General features: G+C 37.7%; 1 protein-coding gene across 1 annotated transcript in view; it reads left to right on the forward strand.

The window, feature by feature from the left end:
• SORCS3 (sortilin related VPS10 domain containing receptor 3) overlaps positions 1-26439 on the forward strand; it is a 470892-nt gene that overhangs the window by 306013 nt on the left and 138440 nt on the right. The window contains exon 6 of the mRNA XM_063435106.1: positions 24859-24923. Coding sequence (XP_063291176.1) covers positions 24859-24923 — 65 coding nt within the window. The remainder of the gene's footprint in view (positions 1-24858; positions 24924-26439) is intronic.

Raw genomic sequence — 26439 nt, forward strand, 5'->3', positions numbered from 1 at the left:
CTAGGACTGCATGAACAGAAACAAAAGTGATTTAACTCCTAAGTAGCAGAGGTTTGAGCAGGGAGACTTACAAGGCATGCTCTATACACAAACACTGTTTCATGAAGCTAAAGTTGTTGTGATTACTGCTGTTTATTCATAGTGGAAATTGACTATTTCAAATTGTTGGCCACAATAGCCAAACTGAAATAGTTCTATTTGGCTATTGTGGCTAAATATTTGCAAAATCCTAGCCATTTAATAGATTAATGAATAACCCAGTATACATAATATTTGTCTTCTAAAATAGAAACCACTGGGCTGCAAGGTTCCTGTTATATTATCTGGCTCTGCTGCAGGTCTGATATCTGCTTTGAGTTATTGCCCTTGACTTATTGTGAACATGTTTGTGGTCTCAGCTAAACTTATACAGGTAGATATAGATCTGTTTATAAACTTCTAAGTAAAATCTAAATCTCATTCCAGTTTTGATTAAAAAAAAAGAAGACCAACGGAGCTCAGATTACAATAGTTTATTTAATATGTATTCTATGTATCTTTCGATGACCTTGACGTTGATATATGACGTCTGCAGCCCGCGCTGACATTAAAATCTATATCTCCCAGAAGGCTGCACTATACCAGCGTCTTGAAGGCAGCTATCATTATCGCTTAATAAATTAATAGTAATAAATGATCACTGTTTTTGCTGAGTTAGCAAGTTATTTACAGCTTGTTTGAAACATTGAAGACCTCCTATTGACCCTGCAATTTTTCACCTTTTAATCTATTCGTTGCGCACGATAACCATGGCTGTTTAAACCATCTTAAAAATAGATGTTTGCTCCATATTGACCTCTTTGCGTTTAAAAGGGCAATGTTATAATTCTATCAGCAGTTATTTATTTACCTTTCTGTCTGGCAATGGCGGGGGGAGTGCTAGCAAGCAAGCTCAAACCTATTTGTGTTTGAAAGCCATGATAGTTTGAGTGCCCAATCCTTCCTTTATATATTCCATGTATTATTATTTAAGAAATACTTTAAGCACGATAGCCACTATATGCGTCTGTAGTGGTTACGGTGCCATTGCAAGTAGTCAAACTGTTCTAGAACTGTTTGAATTCTCATACCTCTACCTGCAGGGCGGCAGAAAGGACTATAGTACAAGTGAAGCCTAAATATATACAATATAAAGAAAAAAGTTAGTTGCGCACTATCCCAAATAACAGCAGGATTCCAGTCCTGGGATCTGCAAAGAGGAAGGGGGAGCAACACTCAGTGAACCCCGGTTAAGATGGCAAACTTACAATTGGGGACACTTGCAAATATAGTCCCTTACTTATTAGTGCCTTGTCCTGGTTATTCCTCGGTAATAATGGAGGAATTCTTAAAATCGCTGTTCTTTTATTTCTCAATAATAATAGAGGGATTATTATGTCATGTTTATTTCTCACTCTTAATGGAAGGGATTTTTACAGCCCTGTCCTGTTTATTACTCAGAAATAATGGAGGAATTATTAGAGCCATGTCCCGTTTATTCCTCATGAATAATGGAGGAATTATTAGTGCCCTGTCCTGTTTATTCCTCGGTAATAATGGAGGAATTCTTAAAGCGCTGTTCTTTTTTTTTTTAACTTATAATGGAGGGATTATTAGATCCCTGTCCGGTTTATTTCTCATTCTTAATGGAAGGGATTTTTAGAGCCCTGTCCCGTTTATTCCTCATGAATAATGGAGGAATTATTAAAGCCCTGTCCATGAGTTTAAACCCTAAAAAAATAATGTTTTTAGTCATTATGGCTTTATGTAGCATCAATTTGTTCTTTATTCCTACCTTAGGCACTGTTTAGGTGCAGAGTCCCTTAACCCGCAGTCTATCAGGCACCCTACTGTCCCTCTGATGGCATATTATGGAAATATACAGGAGGGGGGGAAAGAGGGAGTATTGTGTTCATTTAAACATACTGCTCCCTGCTGTTATTAAATAATTGAGCTATTATTTACACTAAAGGCAATCACTATAATGCGCTCTTACCTGTTGAGTCGCGTGATTTATATTTCAATCTCGCTGTTTTGCATTAACAAGTCCGGTGCTGCCTGATGTGAATTGTCTGGGCCACTGTCCCTAAATTCCTAATCTATATTAATATAAAACCGATCCTTTTTTCACCCAGCTGACAAATATAGCTATTAATGTAGATTTCTCAGATATTGTCTCTCTGTCCATTTACCTACAAGAGACTTATTACTGAACAGCTTACATTGTATTCCCTCTTCATGCCGACGCTAATCGTTCTCATGGATCGGAGGAAGTAGATGGCGGAAATTGCTTTAAATGTTATTTTCATGTAATGTAGCTCCTGTGATTTTTATATTTTGTGTCCCCCACTCTCTCCGCCCTACACGTACTAAGTAGTACTTGAATTAAGTGGTTCTCTGACTTTATGTTCCAGATACTCTTGTGACATTATGTGCCGGTTTGGTGATATTTGATATAAATGATTTTTAGAAGTTTTACAGTTTGCATACTCATTACCCTTCAACATGCTTCACAAAACTTGATTTATAAACCTAAAAATTGGCTAAATTATTTAGCCAATCTATATATATATTATTTTTCATATTTAGCTATTCTGGAATGTTATCTCTACATGTTGCTAGTCGTTACTATAATTCTAAGATGGAAAAATGAATTGCATAGAGTTTTATTAATATGAGTTAATCCGCTTATTCGCTACAAGACTGAATGCCGCCTTAATGAGAGATCATTATGGCTGCCCTTGTCCTCGTATTTATTGTTAAAATGTATTTTCGACACAGAGAGGGTTAAGGTTGTGTAGCATGTCTAATATGCTTGGTCTCCCTGTGAAAATAGAATTATTAAGTGAAAATATGTTCTTTAGCTGATGCAATCATGTTGAGCTGCTATGGCCTTGTAAGAGAGGCCTCACTGATTATGTTTCTATGTATCAAGCAGTGTCCTATCGTTAGCCAAGTGTATCGTCAGCCAAGTGTGAAGGACAATTGAGGAACTCAGTAGCTGTAAACAGGAACCAAATCTATGCAAATATATTGCATTATCCTCAATACAATGGTTTACAGCAAGCAGGCTGTGGCCTAGTCAATTACAGCAGTGAGCCCTTTGTAATAAAATAACATTTTATACATATGATTCAGGTTTCTGTACTTCAATAATAATAGTTCAATAATTAACAGGACGAGACAATTTTAGGCTAACAATGTATGGACTAAGTAATGAGTTTAAGTGACACCCAAAGTGCAAAATTTAAACCAACATAGCCAAACTCATACCTCCCAAGTGCCCCTATTTAGAGGGACAGTGCCTATTTTGGGCCAAAATCCCGTTGTTCCTCTTTTCTATCCTAATGTCCCCCTTTTCTCCTAGCTCTATATTGTTGATGTGTGTGCTCCACAGCAAACATGCTTACGGTAATGTATATATAAACTTCAATAAATGTGCTTATATTTCAGTGTGTGTAAATAAGATACAGTGGTCTTGTTCTAAATTACATTTTAGTTGCATAAATTGTTATTAGTAAATCATTTACAATTTTGCAAAACAGCCCCACTCCTGCACCCACCTCCCCCCCCCCCCCCCCCCACTCACATTCCTTGATTAATGTAAAGTGTCCCTGTTTTTCCATTTGAAATGTTGGGAAGTATGTTAAAATTAGAAAATATAAATACCAAATTCCACCTTTATACCAACGCAGATAATACTGCTTTTTTTTTTCACAAGTCATTTCATTGCAATTCACTCATAGAGTTCCTAATCCTACGATCTCATTCAAATCAAGATATTAATATTTAATTTAGCAGAGTGAGAGTTGTCCCTGTTTCAGGTGATTTTTTTTATATATATATATATTAGGTAGCAGTCCTAAAATTATCAGCTCTGGTATTATTATTAACTATAGTTTTATGGAAAGTTTAGTTCGACCTAACTTATTCGATGAGTGTACCGGGAGTTCTGAGCAAATTCTGGAGTTTGTGCCAACATATTTATATATCCTTCCCTTTCTTCTTTAGCATTTAATACCCTTTGAATTCACTAAGGGTTTAAATCAGTGTTGCTGTTGCATTAAATCCTGAGTAAACACAGTGATCGAGCTCACCTCCGTAAATTAACCACTAAATTGAAAATGTTAATTAACGGAACGCGTTGGCAGTACTCACGCTAACAAATACATCCAACAAATAGTGAAACATATATTGAATGATTAGGCTCCTAGAAACAAATAGTATTTTCTGCTCAAAGAGGTGAAATAAGAAAATGTAGAGGAATGTAACAGCATGTCTCCTATTTATATTTATAACATCAAACTCTGGTTAAAGCGAACAACTAATATATTTGTTACTCTGAGGTCAGCAGCAGTTTGTGAGGTTAGCCAACTCTGTATAAATGCCCCATTCGCTGTTTGAATCTTTGTATGTAAATGTGTCTGTGCGCATATGACAATGCTTGGGCTTATCATAAGACGTGCTTGTGCTGCATTTAGAGTACTAACACTCTGCAGGGAACACTGAGCCGTGGAATGCCAGTGACACGATTGCATCCCTGCATGTCTGCCCTCAGTGGGCTAGCATGTCTGATTGGCATGCAGCCTGGCATGCATTAACGCCAGGCTGACCTGCCAGTAATTTGGGACAGTCCTGTCCGCTTTGGGTGGAGCCAGGGATGCAATAGTATCACTTGCCCCACCCCCTTTACCCTCCCTCCCACTGGTGTCCCATATCTCAGGATGTCAATGTTCGGGGAATATGATTCAGAATATTACATGAACCTATGTTTATAAATGTTACACCTGACACAACCCACAGCCATGCTGTATTAAATTAAATTCCTCCACCCACAGCAATATCCCCACGTGGTGCTGTATAATTACTTCAAATATGATGCACGTGCAAGTGGCACTGATACAAATGATATAATTGTATAATTTAGGCAAACAATGAAATGGTGTCAGAATTAGACCTGGGGCTTTTCAGGACTCCAACCCCTGTCAGCACCTTCTAGCAAAGCCAATGTGTTGTGTTTATATAGTGTCTATATACATTTGTCTGTATGTTTGTAAATCTGAAAGTTACTGTAGGTTTGTTTTGTGTGTTTTATGTGTCTGTTTAAATTCTGTGCTTGTCCATTTATATCTGTGTATAACTCCATCTGTGCCTGCTTGTATGTCTGTTATTTTGAAGTTATTTTACTTATATATTCATGTTGTTCTGGTGTGTCTGTTTGTTAGTCTGCATGTGTGATTGTAATTTTGAGTTTTTTTATGTGTGTTTGTGTATTATTGTCATACTTGCACATGTTGTCTGCATTTCAGACTGTATATGAATTTATGTGTGTTTGATTATGGTATGGATGGATATCTGTGTTTGTCTATGTGTCGATTGTGTCTCTGTGTGTATGCATATACTGCGTGTGCCATTGTGTATTTGTGTTTTATGTGTTTGTCTGCTTTGTGTTTGCATGTGTAAGTGAATTTGACATATCCCTGTGTGTTCATGCACGTGTGTGTATGCCTGCGTATGTGCTTGTGTGTTTGAAGAAGGATGTCTATAAAGACAGCAAACATATACTTATTAAAGAGCAATATTGGATTAAATTATCCTTTGATATATCAATATTATTCAAGTATATACAGCAAGGAAAAATACATGAATCAGGAATCCCACCATTATAAACTGTAAATCCATTCCCTGAAAAACCCATTAGTGCAATTCTAATAAATCAGAATTTTATATTGTTCCCGGCTGACATGTAAAATCCATCACAAGCTATAGAAACCGGAACAAGGATAGTGATGTGTGGTGCTTCCAAATTAAAAAAAAAAGAAAACAAAAAAACATAAAAACAAACAAACAAAAAAACAACAACAAATGGATACGCTAAATAGATAATTCCCTAAGGCACATTAGGATATATTTGCAACGTTTATGTAAAATAATCTAAAACTCAGCCAGGCATATTATGTGTGCCATTTATCATATGTGGTCCATAAGATCAGAGTTTTCGTTCCTCCTACCTGTCACATACTCCTCTTTATTTCGGAATACATTTTCAGAATTTCTGCACTCCCATTCTAATACAACACATAAAAGTAGGCTAAAATTGCCTACTGGGAAACCATGAAAAGTGTATGCATAAACGCATCTCTCTTACTTTGTTATTTAAGGACGATCTCCATGCACTTTAAAATCCCACATTTTCCTGTTCATTGTAGGTGACTAACCTATCCTGGAGTTAAATAACCCATACCTTTTAGATATCTGACTAGTAATCCATTATATGTGCGTACCAGTGTGAGTAGCCATCTTGAATTGATAAAGAATTGAAATATTTTGATGGTGGAGCACTCCTCATTTATTCACCTCAATAAAGTGAAATCATATCTCCTCTGCCAGTGACTGGTGAGGCCATTTTGGTCATAATTCTCCCAATATTTTGCACCGGTACTTGTGGCTCTCAGTCCACTTTAATAGTTGCTTTGGATGCCAGACTGTGCAACAAAACTTTGGGGTATATAAAATTTGAATATCATTTGTTTTTGTTTTCTTTTTAAACATAATGAATATCTATTTTAATTTAGTGGGCTATAAGAATTTGCATTTCTCTGCATAGTGACAAAATAAATCCTTTTTTAAATTTATTAATAATTACATTGTTTTTTTACTTCCCATTTACTTCAAATGCAAAGGTATGTTGGCACTTCCTGGCATGTGTTTTAAATAAATGCCCCATGATTATCTACCCTATTGAATCTGAACGGAGTATACTTGCAGAATAATGAATACATTATTTTTCGTGTCTCGTTCTGCTACAATAGACCACGATATGCACATACAAATTATTTAAATAGGCAAATTGTAGATTCAAAAAGGAACTGTCTCAATACAAAAATATAAGAAAACATACAAAAATCTAAATACCAAGCACAAAAATGAAGACTCACTTGGCAAAAGGAATAAAAGACTAGATGCTTGATGCCTTTTTGTACTAGCGTCCTGTAGAATGTTGAAGCTGGGTGAGACATTAAACAAATATGGGATAGCACCAAGTAAAATATATAGCTGCCAAAGAGGGTTTAACAGGTCCATATTGAGTTGTCGTTTGACATAAAGTGAGTTATGAGGAAATTATGCCGGACATGTGAGTCTGTGCAGGGCATCCTGGGAAGAGTATGACACTTTTTACCTGGAAATAGAAGTAAGTTTGTTTCCACCTACCTCCCCTGCATACCTTTACCCCAGTAAATACCATATAATGTGGTGGGTAACAATAAAGGTTTCAGTCACCATTGAAAACTTATACTATTGTGTAGATTGGGAGGTTTAAAGGGAATTGTCTATATTAAAACATCAATAATTAATGACCTATAACCTTATGTTAACCTTTTATGTGTGTGACATCCTGCTTTTTTATATGTTACATATTTAACAAAATACATCACAATCCAGTTCAGTCCATTCACAGCCAGGGCACATTAAATAATCAGGAGACATGTAGATCAAATGACATAGCTTAGAACGATGATTGACAGGGAGCTAAAATGGATGCACCAAGATAAAGAGGTGTTGATATCTACATTTTTTTTTTTCACATCTCACAAATACTTATGTATATGTTAAATTTAGGGGATGAGAAAATGTTATATTAAACCTTCTGGGAAATTACAGTTTCCCTTTAAAACATTGCCTGTATGTTGGTTAGGATTGCAGTTATATTTAGAACAGTCTCACAATCCAAATATCACATGCAGAGAGAGAGGATTCTATGAACCCAGTTTATGGGGATTTAGGCACTGTCTTGCAGACCTGCAAATGGAAAAAGTGGTGGTGATTATAAAATTCTATCTCTTGTGCTCTAATAGAGGATAGCCATTCACAATGCTTGCTGTCTCTCTGTGTGGGCAAAATGACAAATTTCCCGAGATTGTTTCTGTCTAAACTCATTATGCGATGATTGAAAATGCCGAGTCTGATTATGTATCAGACAAAGACAGAGGAGCAATATAGGCAAATATATTAAATTCCACTAAAACTTTTATAATGAAAATCTAGTTTAAATGCTGTGTATGGATATTGGCTATATTGTTACAGTAAACATATTGATAGCATTTTTTTTTGTCGTCAAGGAACCAGCAAAGTGTAGGTTCTCTGCAGATAAACTGTTTTTGTGTGTGTGACTGTGTGCGTGTAAGTATATGTATGTGGATGTAATTAATGTGTATTAATGCATTTGTGAATGTATATAGATATTTATGGCTACATTACCATGAGTTTTTCTGATAAGTATAAATGTATATGCAAATAAATGTATTTACGTATATATGCTATGGGTGTGAAAGCATGTATATATTTGGTTCTGTGACTGTGCGTGTCAACATGTGTGCATATATGTTTATGTGTGAATGCATGTGAGTGTACGTACTGTATTTAGACATTTGTTTTGCCACTATCATGTTTTCTTGCACACCCACTTGTGTGTTGTATATAGTCATGCATTTTTATAAAGATACTGAAACACAAACACACATACTCTCAGGAGGGTGACCCTGTCCCTAGATCTGTACCACTCTTTGCAATTATAATGTAAAAGATTAAAGGGACACTTTAGCAGTGAGACTGCAGGGGCATGATCTATACATATAAACTGCTTCAATAAGGTAAAGTTGTTTTGGTGACTATAGGTTTTTTAACTTCATCTGTACTGCTCACCTCTCTGGCCCCTGCAACGGCATGGGCTCTTCTGCGAAGGTCCAAATCAATGCTCAAGCTAGAGGAGCTTGGGACCTAGTGTGCATCTGCGGTGAGCAGTGGTGTATTTTGGATCTGTGCTGCCCTAGGCATGACAAAACTCGGGCACCCTCTCATTTACATTTGCCCCACCCCTTCCTGTCAATGCCACACCTCTTCCTGTTTAAGACTAACACACACTTTGACTGAAAGACACACATTCTCATATACACTGACATTGATTTCACACAATCTGACAGACACACACACTCACTGACACACACCCACCCACAGACACACACTTACAGGCATACACAATCACTCAGACACACACATTCCCTGACAGACACACACACACACTCACTCGCTCACAGACATACACCGACATACACACAATCACTCACAGACACACATTGACAGACACTCACAATCACTCGGACACAAACACATATTCACTGATAGACACACTTACAGACACACATACACACATACACACTGTCACTCAGACACACAGGCTCCCTCACAGACACACACTGACAGACATACACACACTCACAGACATAAACACTCACAGACACACACTGACAGACATACACACATTCACTGACAGACACACAAATACTTTTTATTCCAGAAGTTTGATCCTTAAGGGGTTAAATCCACCCAGCCTCCCTACATTTGGGAGAGCTGGGTGGATTTGTTTCTTACCTGGGGTCCAGGCCGAGCTGTTGTGGGCAGGGAGGGACGCAGGCGTGCAGACAGGCAGCTAGATGAGTTCCAAGTGGGCAGCGAGGGAGTGCTGATGTGTGAGCTCTCCCTGCTTATCTCCCTCACGCACCACAGAGTGATGCCAGGAGCCGAAATGTGACGCCATATTCTGGCTCCCGGCATCACTCCGAGGCACGCGAGGGAGCTGAGCATCGAGAGCTCAGAAATCAGCGCTCCCTCACTGCCCGCCTGGAACTCAGCTAGCTGCCTGCCTCGAGGCAAACAAGGTATTTACCTGGGCATTTGGGAGCTGCGTAAAGGCAAAATGTAAAGTGCCGCCCAAAGCAAATACCTTGTTTCCCTCGCGGCAAATACTGCGCTGGCGGTGAGTATTCAATGGGATTCATTGTATGCAATGCTTTATTATGAAAAAACACAGAAAGGATCAGCGCTGATATGACAATAGGAAATAAAATAGTTTAATATATAGGCAGCACACCTATAGAATGGGGGGTCCCCTCGAATCCCCACAGAATAATTGGGAAAAAGAAAAAAGAAGAAAGAAGGGTGCACCTTAAAAACAAATACAAATAATACTTATGTAGATATGTAACAGTCCAAGCAGTTCTGCAATAGTCCAATATTAGAGTGGTTCACGTAGGCAGAAGAAGATCCTTGTGGGACAGCAAGCAAAATATATGGTCACAATTGTGAACTCATAGTCCAGAGGTATATATATATGGAGAAAAGCAGAAGACAAAAGACTCCAATGGTGCAGTATGTCTTAATCAGAAAAAATATATCGGAAAAAATAAAAAGAAACTACTCACACTATCCTCAGATATAATCCCAGCTCTGGTTTATATGGCATGAAGTGGAACAATCCCCACTCAAGGATATGAGGAGTGTCTCTGGTGTTCTTCAGTATAGCAGTCCAATAGGATAATCCAGCTTGGGATAAAAATAGAAAATATAGTGCTCCCTGAATAGCTGTTATGGTAATAAAAAGTAGGATAAAATATACTCACGATATTATGAGCAGGCGCACTGCTCGATGGATAGCGTGTGGGTGGTATAATCCCCACCTCGGGATTCTTGATGCCTCTTGTGAGTCGTAGGACAGTGGTGTCAGGTCAAGATAAAAGGTAAAATAATAAAATACCAAAATTATGATAAAAAAAAAGGAATATGGCAACAATATGGAAAGTGGCCAAAAATTCCTTTATTTACACTTAACAATATTAAAAGGTTTCTAGACGCGTTTCGCCACTGCTGGCTTTATCAAGTAGAAACTCTTAGGAGCCATAAATAAATGCTTTATTATGGACTTCTATCTCATGTGACCAAATTTCTTAAAAACTGCAGTGTTTTACATTGCAAGGTTAAAAGGACAGGAACACTGAACCCAGACCACTTCATTAGATTCTAAAACAATAGCACTGAATTCCAAATGGTAACAGTTAGACAAATATAATATATATGATTTAGAAACATTATTTAACTCAGCTCTGGTACATCCTCACTATCTTTGTCTAGACCATTCTTCAATTTGGAGTTCAATCCACTACAATTAAGAGTTTCATGAATAAACCTCTAAGTATGGGTGAAACAGACTGACCATTGTATGACCATATTTCACTATTACTAAGGTGATATCAACATTCAAAAGACAGATATAATAATTGAGGACAACTCTGGTTACGTGGACTCTATCCCAGTGTCATTAGATTCTTTGTATTAATGGGAAGGTTCCATGCTCGGAGACAAATATGGAAATGAATATGAATTCCAAGATGGATTAAGATACCCTCCAAAAACATAATACATAAAAAGCACATTTTATTTAAATAAGCTGGGCCTAACAGCACGATCTATTGCAATGATATTTATACTCACTGTACAATATATTACCTGCATTCCTACAGGAAAATAAAGATGTGCCAAACTAAAAAAATGGCTGTATTGTATGTTTCTACCCATTTATGTTTTTGTGCCTGTTAGTGCGTATTGGAAATTGATATTTTTTGAGGGGTGCTCCTCTTTTATCTTAGATAAAATAATAAAATAAAAAAAAAACTAAATTTTCTTTCTATAGCTGTGGCAGTCTCCGTGACACAACCCAATCCACCCTTGCGGAGATCAACGTGATTAATGATCTGTTGTCCAATCAAATGCTTCTCATTGACCTAGCTTCTCATAGACCCACGGTGCATGTGCAGCAATTGCCACACTCAATTAAGCCAAATGCTTCTCTCTGCAACATCTGCTTCCACTTTGACCTACAGTGAAATTCAGTAACTCGGGACATTCAACATTTTGTCTGATTGACTGATGAGTACTCTAATAAAAGCACTGATTTCTCTTGAAATTGGAACTTTTAGAAAATAAGACAGATGGGACCTTCCAATAATCCATAAAGCATTCAGCAAGCTCTTATTTTTGTGGGTTTTCAAGTCTGATAATTGTTTGTGGGCTGCTTCGTTTGCAATATTTCCATTTGACTCTTCCAACATGAGCACTCTTCAGACATTGACGGAGAATGTCAAATTATTATTACTCAGTAAACCTAGGCTTCAATGTAAATATGTTTTACTATATCAATTTTGTATTATTTTTTTTTAATCAATAACAAGACAAGCTTCATCAAAGCTTTTGGAAAGACTTGTCTTTACCCGTGTGTCTCACTTCCTTAATTCCAACTCTCTCCTTGACCCTCTTCAGTCTGGCTTCCGCCCTCTCCACTCTACTGAGACCGCTCTTATCAAAGTGACTAATGACCTAATCTCCGCTAAATCCAAAGGTCACTACTCCATATTAATTCTCCTTGACCTCTCTGCTGCCTTTGACACAGGGATCTCTCTCCCCTTGTCTTGTGCCTATCCTAACACACATCTTTAACTGCTCTCTCTCTTCTGGCACTGTTCCTGCTGACCTTAAACATGCCACTGTAATACCTATCCTGAAAAAACCATCTCTTGACCCGTCCTCCCCCTCGAACTATCGTCCCATATCCCTGCTCCCTTACTCATCAAAGCTTTTGGAAAGACTTGTCTTTACCCGTGTGTCTCACTTCCTTAATTCCAACTCTCTCCTTGACCCTCTTCAGTCTGGCTTCCGCCCTCTCCACTCTACTGAGACCGCTCTTATCAAAGTGACTAATGACCTAATCTCCGCTAAATCCAAAGGTCACTACTCCATATTAATTCTCCTTGACCTCTCTGCTGCCTTTGACACAGTTGATCATTCTCTCCTCCTTCAAACTCTTCAATCACTCGGTCTCTGTGACTCTGTCCTCTCTTGGTTTTCCTCCTATCTCTCCCAACGCTCATTTAGTGTCTCCTTTTCCAAGGATACCTCCTCCCCTCGCCCTGTCTCGGTTGGAGTTCCCCAAGGCTCTGTCCTTGGTCCCCTTCTATTTTCTCTTTATACTGCCTCTCTTGGAAAACTTATTGCCTCTTTTGGATTCAACTACCACCTGTACGCTGATGACACTCAGATATACCTCTCCTCACCGGACCTCTCCCTGGCCGTCCTGCAACGTGTCACTGCTTGCCTCTCTTCCATCTCTGACTGGATGTCGTCACGCTTTCTCAAACTTAACCTCTCTAAAACTGAACTCCTTGTCTTTCCTCCTCCTAATACTGATCCTCCTCTCTCACTCTCCCTTCAAGTCAGTGATATCCACATAAGTCCATCCCTACAAGCGCGCTGTCTTGGCGTCATACTTGACTCTGGTCTCACCTTTGAGTCTCACATCCAGTTTGTTGCCAAGTCCTGTAGGTTCCAACTCAAAAACATAGCCCGCATCCGCCCCTTTCTTACGCAAGATGCTACCAAGGAGCTTGTCCATGCTCTAGTAATTTCCCGCATGGATTACTGTAACCCTCTCCTGATTGGTCTCCCCAAAAGCCGTACTGCCCCGCTACAATCTGTAATGAATGCTGCAGCTAGACTGATTTTCCTATCCAGTCGGTCCTCTCACACCTCGCCCCTCTGCCAGTCCTTACATTGGCTCCCTGTATCCTATAGGAGTCAATTCAAAGTGCTAACCCATACATTTAAAGCACTGAACAATTCCAGCCCCTCTTATATCTCTTCACTGATCCAGAGGTATGCCCCTCCTCGTACCCTCCGCTCTGCCCGCGACCACCTCCTGACCGCTGCTCGCACCCGTACGGCCAACTCACGCTTGCAGGACTTCTCACGGGCGGCTCCTCTCCTATGGAATAACTTGCCTACTGCCATCAGACTCTCCCCTAGTCTTCAATCATTTAAGAAGGGCCTTAAATCCCATCTCTTCAGGAAAGCGTATGGCCTCCCAGAGTAATCTCTCCCTTACATACCTGTCCCTATGGGATAGTGCTTTGCTCTCTCCTCCAGCTCTGCTTCACTCCTACTTGATATTTCCTATCCTAATGTTTCTAATACCCCACCTCCTATAGACTGTAAGCTCATTTGAGCAGGGTCCTCTTCAACCTATTATTCCTGTAAGTTTTCTTGAAATTGTCTTATTTATTGTTACATCCCCCCCCTCTCAAAATATTGTAAAGCGCTACGGAATCTGTTGGCGCTATATAAATGGCAATAATAATAATAATAATAATAATAATAATAATTCATGAGGTTATCTAAATCAAGCCTTGCCATGTTTTTATAATCCTAGGACAGTGAACAAGATATTCTCAAAGACTATAATGTGATTGGCATGGACAAGGGTGAAGAGTTGTCATAACTGTGGGGATGGAGAGGACTAGAGACCAGAATTGGTCAATATAATTAATGTGATGACTGAGTGGCCTGTGGACAGCAAGGTGTGAAAAGTCAAATTATAGCATAAAGCAATAGAGAATGCCCAGGGAAATAGAATTTAGCAAGAACTCCCATGTGCTCTTGGATACAATAACAATTAATTAACCATACGGAGAGGAGTACAGGAGAACCAAACTGGTCTGTAATGTAGCTCTGGAACCAACGTGGGGATTTTCCCTTGTATATTCTTATATGTCTGCCTTCCTTCTAGTTTAAAATGCACAAATGCATTTGCTTTTTATACATTAGATACAGTTTCTTATTGAAGAGTCTGGCTAAGAGAGTTTATTCAACTGAAAAGAGCATTTGTCTTAAAAAAAACCCAACCAAATCCCTTGAGACCTATTGCGCAGAGATATTTAGCATTTTGCAGGATGCTGTGTTCCAACCTGTTTCTCTTAGATGAAAGATTACTGCTCACAAACTGATACAAACGTTGCAATTTGTTCTGTCCAGATGTTTTCTAAGAGAAACAACTTGCAAAAGTATTTGGTGTTTTACAAAATGTCCTTCATTTTTTGGGGGGGCACTTTCAAACATGTTAAAGGACAGTTATTTATTTATTTTGGAATCTCTCAGATAGGATAGAACTGGAACGTATTAGCCCACTATTAGTAAAAGACTTAATGTCAACGATATTTAATGTTAATACGTTACAGATGACTAAGTTACATAATCACAAGACCAGATTCTTATTTTAATAAAGTTTGTGGCTATTAATAAAAACTCGATAGGTTTTGAGTTTATATTTTATGCTTTTCCAGCCACCAAATAATTGCAAAAGCTGTGGGCATATCTGTCCCAAATCGGCATAATAATGGTGCCAACTCACAACGAGTTTAAAGTGGATTACACTGGTAAGAAATATCACTGGCAGTCGTACAAGTAAAATAATATTCCCTATACTATACCCATTAGTAGGGCACAACTAACTGTAATTTGAATATTGTGCCCATCCAAATCAAAAGGTTACCCAGCTCAACTGCAAAAAGTCCTTGTCATGACCTTAATAATAATAATTATAAGCAGTAATTATTCCCTTACAACTATGTACTTTCTTGCTGAACTGTGTATTCAATAACTGTTGCACATCCAGTTAGTGCTGGACTACACATCCCATAATTCTTTGCCAACCTCATTAGTGGCTTAGTAGTACAGATTGCCACATAAAACTATCTCTGAAATTCCAAGCTCGTATGGCAGATGGTTTCTGAAAACAGACAGATCTTTTTTTTTTTTTTATAATTTCTCTAGTTTGAGTCGGAAAAGACAGAAGGGTCAGGACGCAAGTCCCCCATTACATATGTATTTAGAGATTAGAGAGAAATTTTATTATTTACTTTGAAGAAATTGAATTTTTTTGCAGACGCAGATGAATCTCTGAAATAATATTAATTTTTAATCATTAAACATACCTGGAAATCTAAGCTGTAAATTGAACAAATTGGCAGAAATAGCTCTTTACAAAAACAAATGTTCAGGTTTATCAAATGACTTAAAAAAAACATGAGCACCATACGAATGATGCCGAAGATATAAAATGAAAAGAAAGATAAATGCACGAAAAGAATTATTAAAGTACAAGTGGGGATAAAAACAGCAATCGGTAACTTTTTTTTTTTTAGTACAATCTGTAGTAGGTACTAGACTTTTCTGGAAAATGTCACCATGGCCTACCAATTTATCCTAAAACCTGATTTGTTGGGGACGGGGAACCCTATTTTGGCTGAATGTCATTTCGGCTTGGCAACTTTTTTTTGTACCAAACACTGATTCAGGAGCCAAATCAAACAAACCAAAAGGACACAAAAATATGCCAATCAGCGTACTGCAAAATATACACATAAAATAATGTTTGTTTATATTTTACAGTATACTGATAGGAGCATTTTCCCAGCATTTGATTCACAGGCCAAGTGAGAAAAAGTAACACATAGAGGTAAAATCTGGAGGAACAGAAAAAAACATATCTATATTTATATATTATCTAAATAAATACTATACAAATTTATAATAGATATTTTTATTACTACTTCTTTTTCCCTCTCCATTCTCACTTGAGTTTTGAATAAAATCAGCATTTATTATTTTTTATTATTATTATCATTATTTATAATGTACCAACAAATTCCTCAGTGCTTTACATTAGGTGGACTAACAGACAAAGATGAGATGGACACACAATAACACATGGTATTAAGGGCCCTGCTCAAACAAGCTTACATTCTAGAGGGAGTAAGGTAAGGGTAGGATGTATTTCATGTACGAGAAACAAATAGGTTACTAGAATAGTTCACAGTGAAGGGTTAGTTTATTGGGTGACACAGTTGCAGGAGATGAAGCAGGGTGGGTTACCAAGGTGGAAGGGAAAACTATTACCAGTTAATTGATATGCTTATAGCGGAGCTCCCCTTACCTCTGCATGCAAAGTGATTTCTATTGCCTTTACAAAGGCACTTGTGGCTCTAAGGCCTAGCCCTCTTGATTTACCCCAGGGCTAGAGGGATCATGCAGTCAGCCAACAGGAACGTCAACTCTGTGGCTGGGATCCATAAAAATCCACACAGGGCACCATTCCAAATGGAACTAACATACAATACTTTATTTTACTTGGGACTAACCCATATGCATACGTATACATATACCATACATTGTTGTGAGAAACATAGTAAAATTCAAATAACCAAAACCTGTCAAAAAATATACAGCAAATTATAATAGCATAATAACATATTAATAAAGCGATGGGGAAGACATTAATTAACAGAACATATCTCTTCTGCCTGTAGAATTAGCAATATGTAAATCTAATCTAAAATGCAAATTAGCAATCCTTGCTATTCAGGTAGTTCATAATGTGGTTGCTAGATCCTTGCAAACAACAGGTGGCGCTGTACAGGCTCGACAGCCAAATACACTTAGTTGATTGCAAGCATTAGCAAGACAGAAGAACACACTAACATTTAGACCTAAACAATCACATTACACACACAAACCCTGCACCCACAATGGACACAGGGTGACTTAAACATAGGAAGGGTCCTACATAAAATGTCCTTATGAAACCCCAGGTGATGTTGACTACCGTCACAATGCTTTCCTAAAGAAGTGAGTTTTTAATGATCTTTTGACGTAACTGAAACTGGGTGAGAGTCTAACGGAGCAGGAAAGGGAGTTCCATAGGGACAGTGCAGCCCTAGATATGTCTTGGAAGCATGCGTCAGAAGTGCAAGTATGAACATAGAATAGACAAAAATCTTCAGCAGAGCGCAGGGGCCTTGCCTGGACATACTTGTGTATCAATGAGGATAGGTAGGCAGGAGTAGCATTGTTCAGTTATTTGTAAACTAACACCAGAATTTTAAATTGAGCCCTATATTGTATGGGAAGCAAGTGTAAATTGACAGAGGGGGAGCATTGAAGGTGTGGGCAGACAGGAAGATGAGCCTTGTCGCTGCATTCATTATGGACTGTAAGGGGGCCAACTAGGAATGCATAAGACCACTGAGAAGCAGATTGCAGTAGTCAATCCATGAAAGCAGCATGGAGAACCACCTTGGCTGCATCCGGCGTTTGATAGGGGCGGATGTGAGCAATGTTTTTGTGATAGAAGCAGCAGGATTTAGGAGGTGACTGGACTTGAAGGGTGAAGGAAAGATTGGAGTCGAAGACTGCAAGATAGAGCCTGCAAGATAGAGCTAACAGTAATGCCATGGATTTGGAGGGAAACAGATGCAGGAATAGCATCACTTGAGGGAGGGAAGACAAGAAGCTCTGTTTTGGGCAGGTTAAGTTTAAGAAAATGAGCAGCCATCCAATTAGAGATTGCAGAGAGGCAGTTAGAGACACAAGTCAAGGAGGAGATCATGAGAGAACACTGACAGAGAGAGGTTGTGGAGGAGAGGAAAATCCAGAAAAAGAAACACTGAATGAGCGCTGGGACAGGTAGGAGGAGAACCAGGAAAGTGCAGAGTCTAGTAGACCAAGGTTACGGAGAATGAGAAGATGAAGTTGATGATCAACAGTGTCAAAACATCAGAATGGTCAAGGAGAATCAGGAGAGAGCAGCAACCACTAGATTTAGCAGAAAATTAAGTCATTGGATACTCTGGTCAGGGTAGTTTGACGGTCCCGTATCCATCAATCATCTTTTCTTACAACAGTCCTCTATTTTTGTTGCCTAATGGCCGGAATTCAAATTCATAAACTGAAACGGACATGCTAGGACATTGCATGGCTCATTTGGTTTGCAACTCAGCAATATTTCAGCTCAGAGTTTGGGAATTCAACTGATTATGCGATCGGACAAAATTCTAATGAATTGCAGTTCAGACTTACAAAAATCTCCACGTCTAGTAGGCACATGGATTAGCCTTCCCTAACAAGTGGTAAAGGATAAAATATCATTGGGAAATTTAAGAAAAACAAGGTATGAATCGTTAAAAATATTATTCTAAAGCTTGTTATCCGTCTCTGTTTTGGGTGAAGTGGGATATATTGGTGTATAAAGCAAAACATTGCAGAGTCCTCTTGCTCAGACAGTGTTAAATTAACCTACCAGTTTTGGCTGTAAAAATTGAAAATATAATTTTTGCGCCTTCATGCATTTTGGAGAATAACAAAAAAGCCGTGCAAGCTTGTACAATGAACGTAATAGCTTATTATATTCGAGCTGTTAATTGGATTATATATGTTTACTTGTCTTATAATTATTTCTGTGAACAATATTAATATTTCATGCTGCACACTCAGTCTGCATTTTATTAAACAATGAAGCACGCTGACTGCAGACTTGTTATGTAAAGACGCTGCTTATTTTGTATTCAATCCATGGAGTGAGTTTAGCATTAAATTCTAAGACGGGGATGGTAGTGTTACTGTGCAGCAGCGGGGAATTTGGCTGAACAAAAAACTAATTGGCATCTGGACCTGAGTAAATAAAAATGTATTGTTTATGGGTGGAGGTCATTCCGATAAGCATATTGAGAACATATTGGGCATGTGCAATGGCGTTACCGACGGTAGATTAGCTAATGGAATAGCACATTTTCTAAAATTAGAATCTCGAGTGTGAAAGCAAATGTTAATAAATGTTTATTCAACTATGTTAAACTTTTCCCATAAGCATCATGAGAAATATTGTTCAGAAATTTGGGGTACCAAGATTAATCACAGTCCCAGGTTCTACATTGAACCTCATATTAATCAGAGCTTTCTCACGATTACCACTTGACACGTACATTATGATAAAACATGACATCAATGGGGAAATGCTGTTTTGGGGAAGGTTAAGTTACTGTTTGTTCGTGATGTTTTACTATATCCCTCAGTAAACGTGAAGAAGGGTTTTAATGATGCTAATTGGAAAGTAAATCCCTACAATCATTATTTGCACAATACCAACTGCATCTCTTCCAACTGGTCCAAAGATGTCCTGGAATCTGAATATGTGATCCCATGCATGACAAGTGTATCGGCCTATCATTGGGTGCAGGAAAATTGTGCGTTAACTTTTTAGAATTTTTTTTGGCTTATGTTATTATTAGCAATGCTTCACAATTATACAAAAGGGATATTCAGAGGTGAGGAAACCCCTGCTCAAACAAGCTTACAATCTCTGAGAATTCAAGGTAGGCAAATGTATCTAGTCCAAGGATACTTTCTTGTGTGATGGTCTGACTTGGATTCAAACATGATTTACTGCTTCTACTGCTTTAACTAACCTATACATAAACACCGAAAAAATATGTATTTTTACAGGGGAATAAAAAATACTATTATTTCCTCGAATGATTTGACTATATTAACCCGTAAATTACAGAAAGGTGCAAAGAGCGCATAAAGAAACTGTGAATATTCGTAATTACAAAACAATTATAAAATTATAATTATTACTAATTTATTTAAATTACTTCTAATAACAACTAAACAAAAAAATGCACATTAGTAACGTATATTATTTGAAGTTGTTTCAACGTTTTACCTTCTAACATTTGATTATAAACAATATTTATTTTGTTTCATGTTTACATGGTAACTTACTTTTACATCTTAATAAAATGAGAATATTGTAGGAAGCCGTGAACTGGCATAAGTGGCTCTATTTCATCATGTGTTTAAACCACCTGGGGGTTAAAAGATGAGTTTAAATACAGGCTAATATAGTTTTTCATATCTAGTTAATTTTCCTTCTAGCTATTCCTTAGACTGGAACATCAGATAGAAATTGAAGGAATTTGATCTGTATTGTTTCCCATTTGCAACCATCTCTTGAGCAATCACTATTGAAATGTATCTACCTGACTGCAGATTCCTTCCTGCCTTAGTGTAATCTTTGTGCTAAAGTATTTACACAGAGTTGAAGCTGAACCCTTATTGTTCTGTCTTTGTTTGCTTGAAAGATTTCTCAATCAGATTGCATTATGCCTTTGGAAAATTTATGAATTATTTATCTTTTTTTGGAGAGACAAGTGAGTATATACAAGTAGAATTTTCCCCAGACTCCTTTTCTTTGGGGCACAAGTCTAAGCAAGTGTGAAAACTGATGTGTTTTGCAATCATCCCAGCAGAGGCGAATGCCCATGGGTTAAAATGGTAAATATAAAGCCTGCTTGTGTAGTTATTGCCCTGTGGACAAAAAATGAGGACAGCCACAGCCTCTGGGATTGTCATCTTTCCAAACTTCAAGAACACTTGCTTTTTACTTAAAATGAGCTATCGGGGAAATAGAGATGTCTACCCGCCAAGAACTGTCAAGGTCGTAAAAAAAAAAAAAAATGACCCGGCATGCATTGTAATAGGATTTGCAGTCAGTTTGAGTCATGACGAAAGCTAATAAGTTTGAACATGTTGCAATGCTAGACACAGCCTGCAGCTTTCAGATATTGTGCTCGGGCTGCGGAGGATTGCACGACTGGTAGACATGTCAGCAGATCTGTGACCTTTACTGTAACTTTCACTGCATCATCTCTTTTATAGACCAGTAATGGACTAACCCTGGTAAACATGATTTTTGTAAACTATATATTGTATGATGCTCAGCCATTGGTGGTCCAGATGTTGGTGGATCCCTGTGATAGTTTATTCTGAACCATTTACAGTATATTATGATGAAGTGTGACACTCTTATTTACTTATTTGATAAATGGTTTGACTGCTGAATTTCAAGTCTCCAAATCGTCAGCAACAATATTTCTAATTATGTTACAAATACAATTGAAGATCTCACTTCCTGCCCATTTTCAAAATACATTGAACATTTATCTATTTTCTTTTTTTAAATAATACAATTCTTCTATTAATTATGTGTATGGTATGGAGTCTTGGAGGTGACAGGTGACATATTTTTTTTTAATTGTGCACATGGGATAGTTAACAAGTGTGCATTCTTAAACTAATTTGTGGGCATGGTATAGATAACTCATGGGCATAATCTACTAAATTGTGTGCGCATGTGATCATTATATCCTGGGCAGAAAGACTCCAACTTCCAGTTAGCACCTACCTCACTACTGCTTAGGAGAGCTCCAATGATGTGCATTCTCCTGTGCTCAGAGCTACCAGCACCTGCCTTTCTCTGCTCCCGCCCTCCTCACTTAACTTCAAAGAATTTAAGTGGGAAAATTAGAACGAGGAGGGGGAGAGTCAGAAAATGTTGGTTTGCAGATGGGGCCCAAATTTTGATGAATGCCAGAGCCAACCAAAGCAGCGCGAGGTAGATGTTAATAGGAAGCTCTAGCCATGTTGCCTAGGATATAGTTATCTCATGTGCACAATTTAGTAGATCATGCCACAAATTAATTAAAGCATGCACACAGTTGAGCTATATCGTGGGTATGATCTACTAAATCAAGTGCATGAGAGAGTGCAGTGCGTGCACAAATTAAACAAATATTTACCAAGTCACCTCCAAGGCTCCGCAGTATGGTGTATTTTTTTCTCCTTTTTTTTTCAATTTCTAAACTGTTGTGTTAAACTATTTAATCATATGTTTTTCTATTCTTATTGTAATATTAGAAAGTTAGTTGGCTCCACAGAAATATAACTGGATTGTTGGACGAGATCAGAATGAGGTCAGCCAATAGATACATTTAATCATATCTTTGGGGAGCTGAACGAAGTCTTTAGCTTTAACATTCAGACTGGGCCTTACATGGCCTTCAGGAAGAAAAGGAGATACAATTAAATATTTAATGCCTTTATACAATATTAACCGATAAAACAGGACATTGCAAAAAAATAAAAAGAGAGAAGAAGGAAAACATATAGGGAGAGTCTAGAGAAAGAGTTTATAATGTAAAACAAACAAGCACGCCAGAACTGTGCAGGTACTTGTTGAAAGTTAGTTTAAGCCATAGTTTATTTAAGCATTTAACTTTTACAGATTCTGCAAACAGAAATAAAATTAGAACTAAAGATTATATTGTTTAGTTTTTTCATAGCATTAAAGGACCACTCTAGGCACCCAGACCACTTCAGCTCAATGAAGTGGTCTGGGTGCCAGGTCCAGCTAGAGTTAAGCCATTTTTTTTTATAAACATAGCAGTTTCAGAGAAACTGCTATGTTTATAAATGGGTTAATCCAGCCCTCAAAGCCTCTAGTGGCTGTCTCACTGACAGCCGCTAGAGGCGCTTGCGTGATTCTCACTGTGAAAATCACAGTGAGAGCACGCAAGCGTCCATAGGAAAGCATTGATAATGCTTTCCTATGAGACCGGCTGAATGCGCGCGCAGCTCTTGCCGCGCGTGCGCATTCAGCCGAATGGGAGGAGGATCGGAGGAGGAGAGCTCGCCGCCGGGCGCTGGAGAAATGTAAGTTTTAACCCCTTTCCTCTCCCCAAAGCCCGGCAGGAGGGGGTCCTTGAGGGTGAGGGCACCCTCAGGGCACTATAGTGCCGGGAAAACGAGTATGTTTTCCTGTCACTATAGTGGTCCTTTAACATTTTATGCTGTTATTTCTAAACATTATCAGAACTGTGTAATGGATACAATTTACTTTCAAGTGGAACTATCATAAATTGTCTTTATTTTATCATATAGTACTATACAAACGGTCTTTATTTGTGTTGATCATCTTTGAATCAATTCACAGTATAAAATAAATAAATAGGAACATCAGCTCTAACTAGCTAGTCTGTGTTTCTCCGTTCAAAATCATAGCAATTTCAAATAAACTTTTTTTGTCTTTCCTGCACAGCTGGACTCTGGGATACAAATAACGCATTGTGACTGGCTGCTGACACTCATGCGTTCTTACATATTTTTTTTAATGGTTACTGATAGGATTACAAGATTTTTAACTTAAGTGGGAATTTGAATTTCAAATATTGACCCAAAATAGATGAAGTGAAAACATAAGTGACCCAGAGTTTTTTCCGGTCCTGGATCTGTTGTCCTAAAATTTGAAATTCAGTTTGAATTCCTGACAATTCACATGTCAGTAAAGAAGTCCAGAAAAGTAAAAAAAATTGCAATGCAATTTAAAGATTCCACACCAGTATTAAAAAAATGATGGTAATTACAACCACATAGTTCTAGCTTGGATATATGAAAATAGTATTCATAGGTTGGGATCATTGTTTAAAATTGATTTATGTAAAGAAAATGTTATTGGCATAGCCCAAAAATATTTGTTTTGGCCGAATCACTTCATCTGAAATTGACAACCATTTAGCGACAGCTTATATTTCAGCCATATGGTGCGTCTGAATTTCGTTTACAAAAAAGATTCAAGAAAATCAGCCAGACAAAGGAAGAAGAAAAGTAAAAAAAATAAATAAATCTTTATTTATTATATATTTATTAAATATATCATACATAAATATAGTTTTTTTTTTTTTTTTACTGCTACTTATTTTTTTCCATAAATATTGGTCATTTCTCATTTGATCAACAGTTCGTGACTGTCATCTTTATTGACATAAATCTAATTTTTTAGTGCAATGGGTAGAATTCCAAATCGTGCATCAAAATGAACATGCTAGTCTATTTTCAATTTGTTTTGGTTCGTGATTCGGCTACATTTTGTCTTGGAAGTCAGAAATGTGTACAATCACCTGAATAATCCAATATCAGTTTGTAAAAAAAAAAAAATAATCTCCAAGTCTAGTTGTCAGAGCCAATTAAATATTGTCAGTTTTATTGAAATAGTGTGTCTTATCATTGGCATTAAACGTGATCCTAGGTGAGCAGTCCAACATGTCCTTATCCAGCCCACAAAGTGTGGTTTTTATATCAGCTTTGCAATGCTTTAAATATAAGGATGGACACCTTGCTGTAATGCAGGAAACACAAGATAACAGTCTGTCATGTGGTATATGCTCTTTTAAGAAAGCTTGGTGCGTTTCTTATCTTTTATAACCAGTATTTTTTTCTTTTTGATTTTGCCAATCATATGTCTTTCTCACTGCAAAATCACACACATTCTTCTGAAAAAAAGCCTTTATTAATATTAATTCACCTTGCATAGGCAATTTGCTCTATCTATGCCCCATTGGCCATCCAATTAAAATACAATGCAGTAAAGTATTGTGGCTATCTCGCCCAGCCTGTGCCGAAATAATCTTATTGTGCCCTTTCTCTCTCTCTCTTTCATTTCTTTAGGTCGGTAATGGGCTTAGATAAGGAACCTGACATTGTACATATGGAAGCACGGACAGCTGATGGACGTGAGTGCATCTGCTCGAATATAATAGAAATTGATGTATTTCACAATGCAAAATCATGTGCTTTTAATACTAAAATTTACATTTTAATTGAGTAGCAGAAGGTAAGTTTGGTTGACAACTGACATGCCCTCTAAACTGCAAACAGGTCCCTCTTGTCTAAAACAAAATACACCACTTTAAAATGGCAGCTGCTATTAATAATGAATCTTACGTCCACTATGCCTGAATTTTGAATTAATTTTGAATTAATTTCTTTGAACATTTAATAATTACACTGAGTTGCTGGTGGCCCTATAGGCATAATGGACGCAGAAGTTTCGATTTTTTTTTTCCTCCTGAAATATTGTAGTTTTTTCTTCTGACTAAACGTAAACAGGATTAAACGCATGTTTCCCTACGTATGGGATTTAGGCCACGCTGTTTGCTCTGCGTCTGAACAGCAAAGCTTACCTAAGCGTGATATTTGCTTACAATTTAACGTGCATCACTGGAAACATATTTCTTCCAGCTTTTGCATGTTTGCATTTAGGATTTCACGCTACCGTTATCTTTGAAAAAGCACGACCTGTGGATGTATTCTGGTGTTATTGTTTTTTTTCTCTTCTTTAGTCGAAATATTTACTCCATAAAGTATCGTTGTCTTTCAATGTTTGTTTGAAATTTGTAGCTGCTTATCATGCCAAAACGTCTATGGTGGAGCAGATAGCTGGTGATGATCTGAGGAATTTATTTAGTAAATAGTGAAAACTGTTGAAAGTTAGGCTGAATTACCCCACTAAATACTCCCATTCAACTATCAACTCTTGGCCAAAATCTTACATCATTGCTTCAACTCACTATAGCATTTTCCCATGAGTAAAACGTAAACAATTGTTTAATTGTATCCTTTATTGTTTGTGTCCAGCATGAAGTTTGATTTCACTAAGATACATTTAAAAAGAAAGATAAATAATTGGATGGGGAGAAGAATTTTACGAATTCCAGATGAACCTTACAAGTCTAGCGAAAATGTTTGTAGAAATGGATAAACCCTTTACAATGAGAAGGACTTGGGAATACTTATAAACAAAATAATAGGTAACAATGTGCAATGTCAGGTAGCATTGGCTGAGGCCAGTAAGGTATTGTCATGCATAAAAAGGGGTTTGAATTAATGGGACCAAAATTTGAGTTTGCATCTTTATAAATCAAATGAATAGTCTGTGCAATTTGGGCCATCTGTTTTAAAGGAACACTACAGTTGTATGAATACAAATTTGTATTACTAACTCTATAGGGCCCTAGTTACCGCTTAGATAACTGCACCACCGCTGCCAACGTTAAAAAGGTGAGTTTACTTCTTCTCTATCCTTCTCTATCTCTATCCTAACCCTTTCAGCGACGTGGGATGGGTGGCGGGAGGGAGTGGGGCACTCCAGCATTCAACAGTGACAGGAAAACGGGTTTGTTTTCCTGGCACTAGAGAATCCCTTTAATGACTTGGAGAAGATCTGCAAAGAGGAGTGGGACAAAATCC

The sequence above is a fragment of the Pelobates fuscus genome, chromosome 10, assembly GCF_036172605.1.
Source record: "Pelobates fuscus isolate aPelFus1 chromosome 10, aPelFus1.pri, whole genome shotgun sequence".
NCBI lineage: Eukaryota > Metazoa > Chordata > Amphibia > Anura > Pelobatidae > Pelobates > Pelobates fuscus.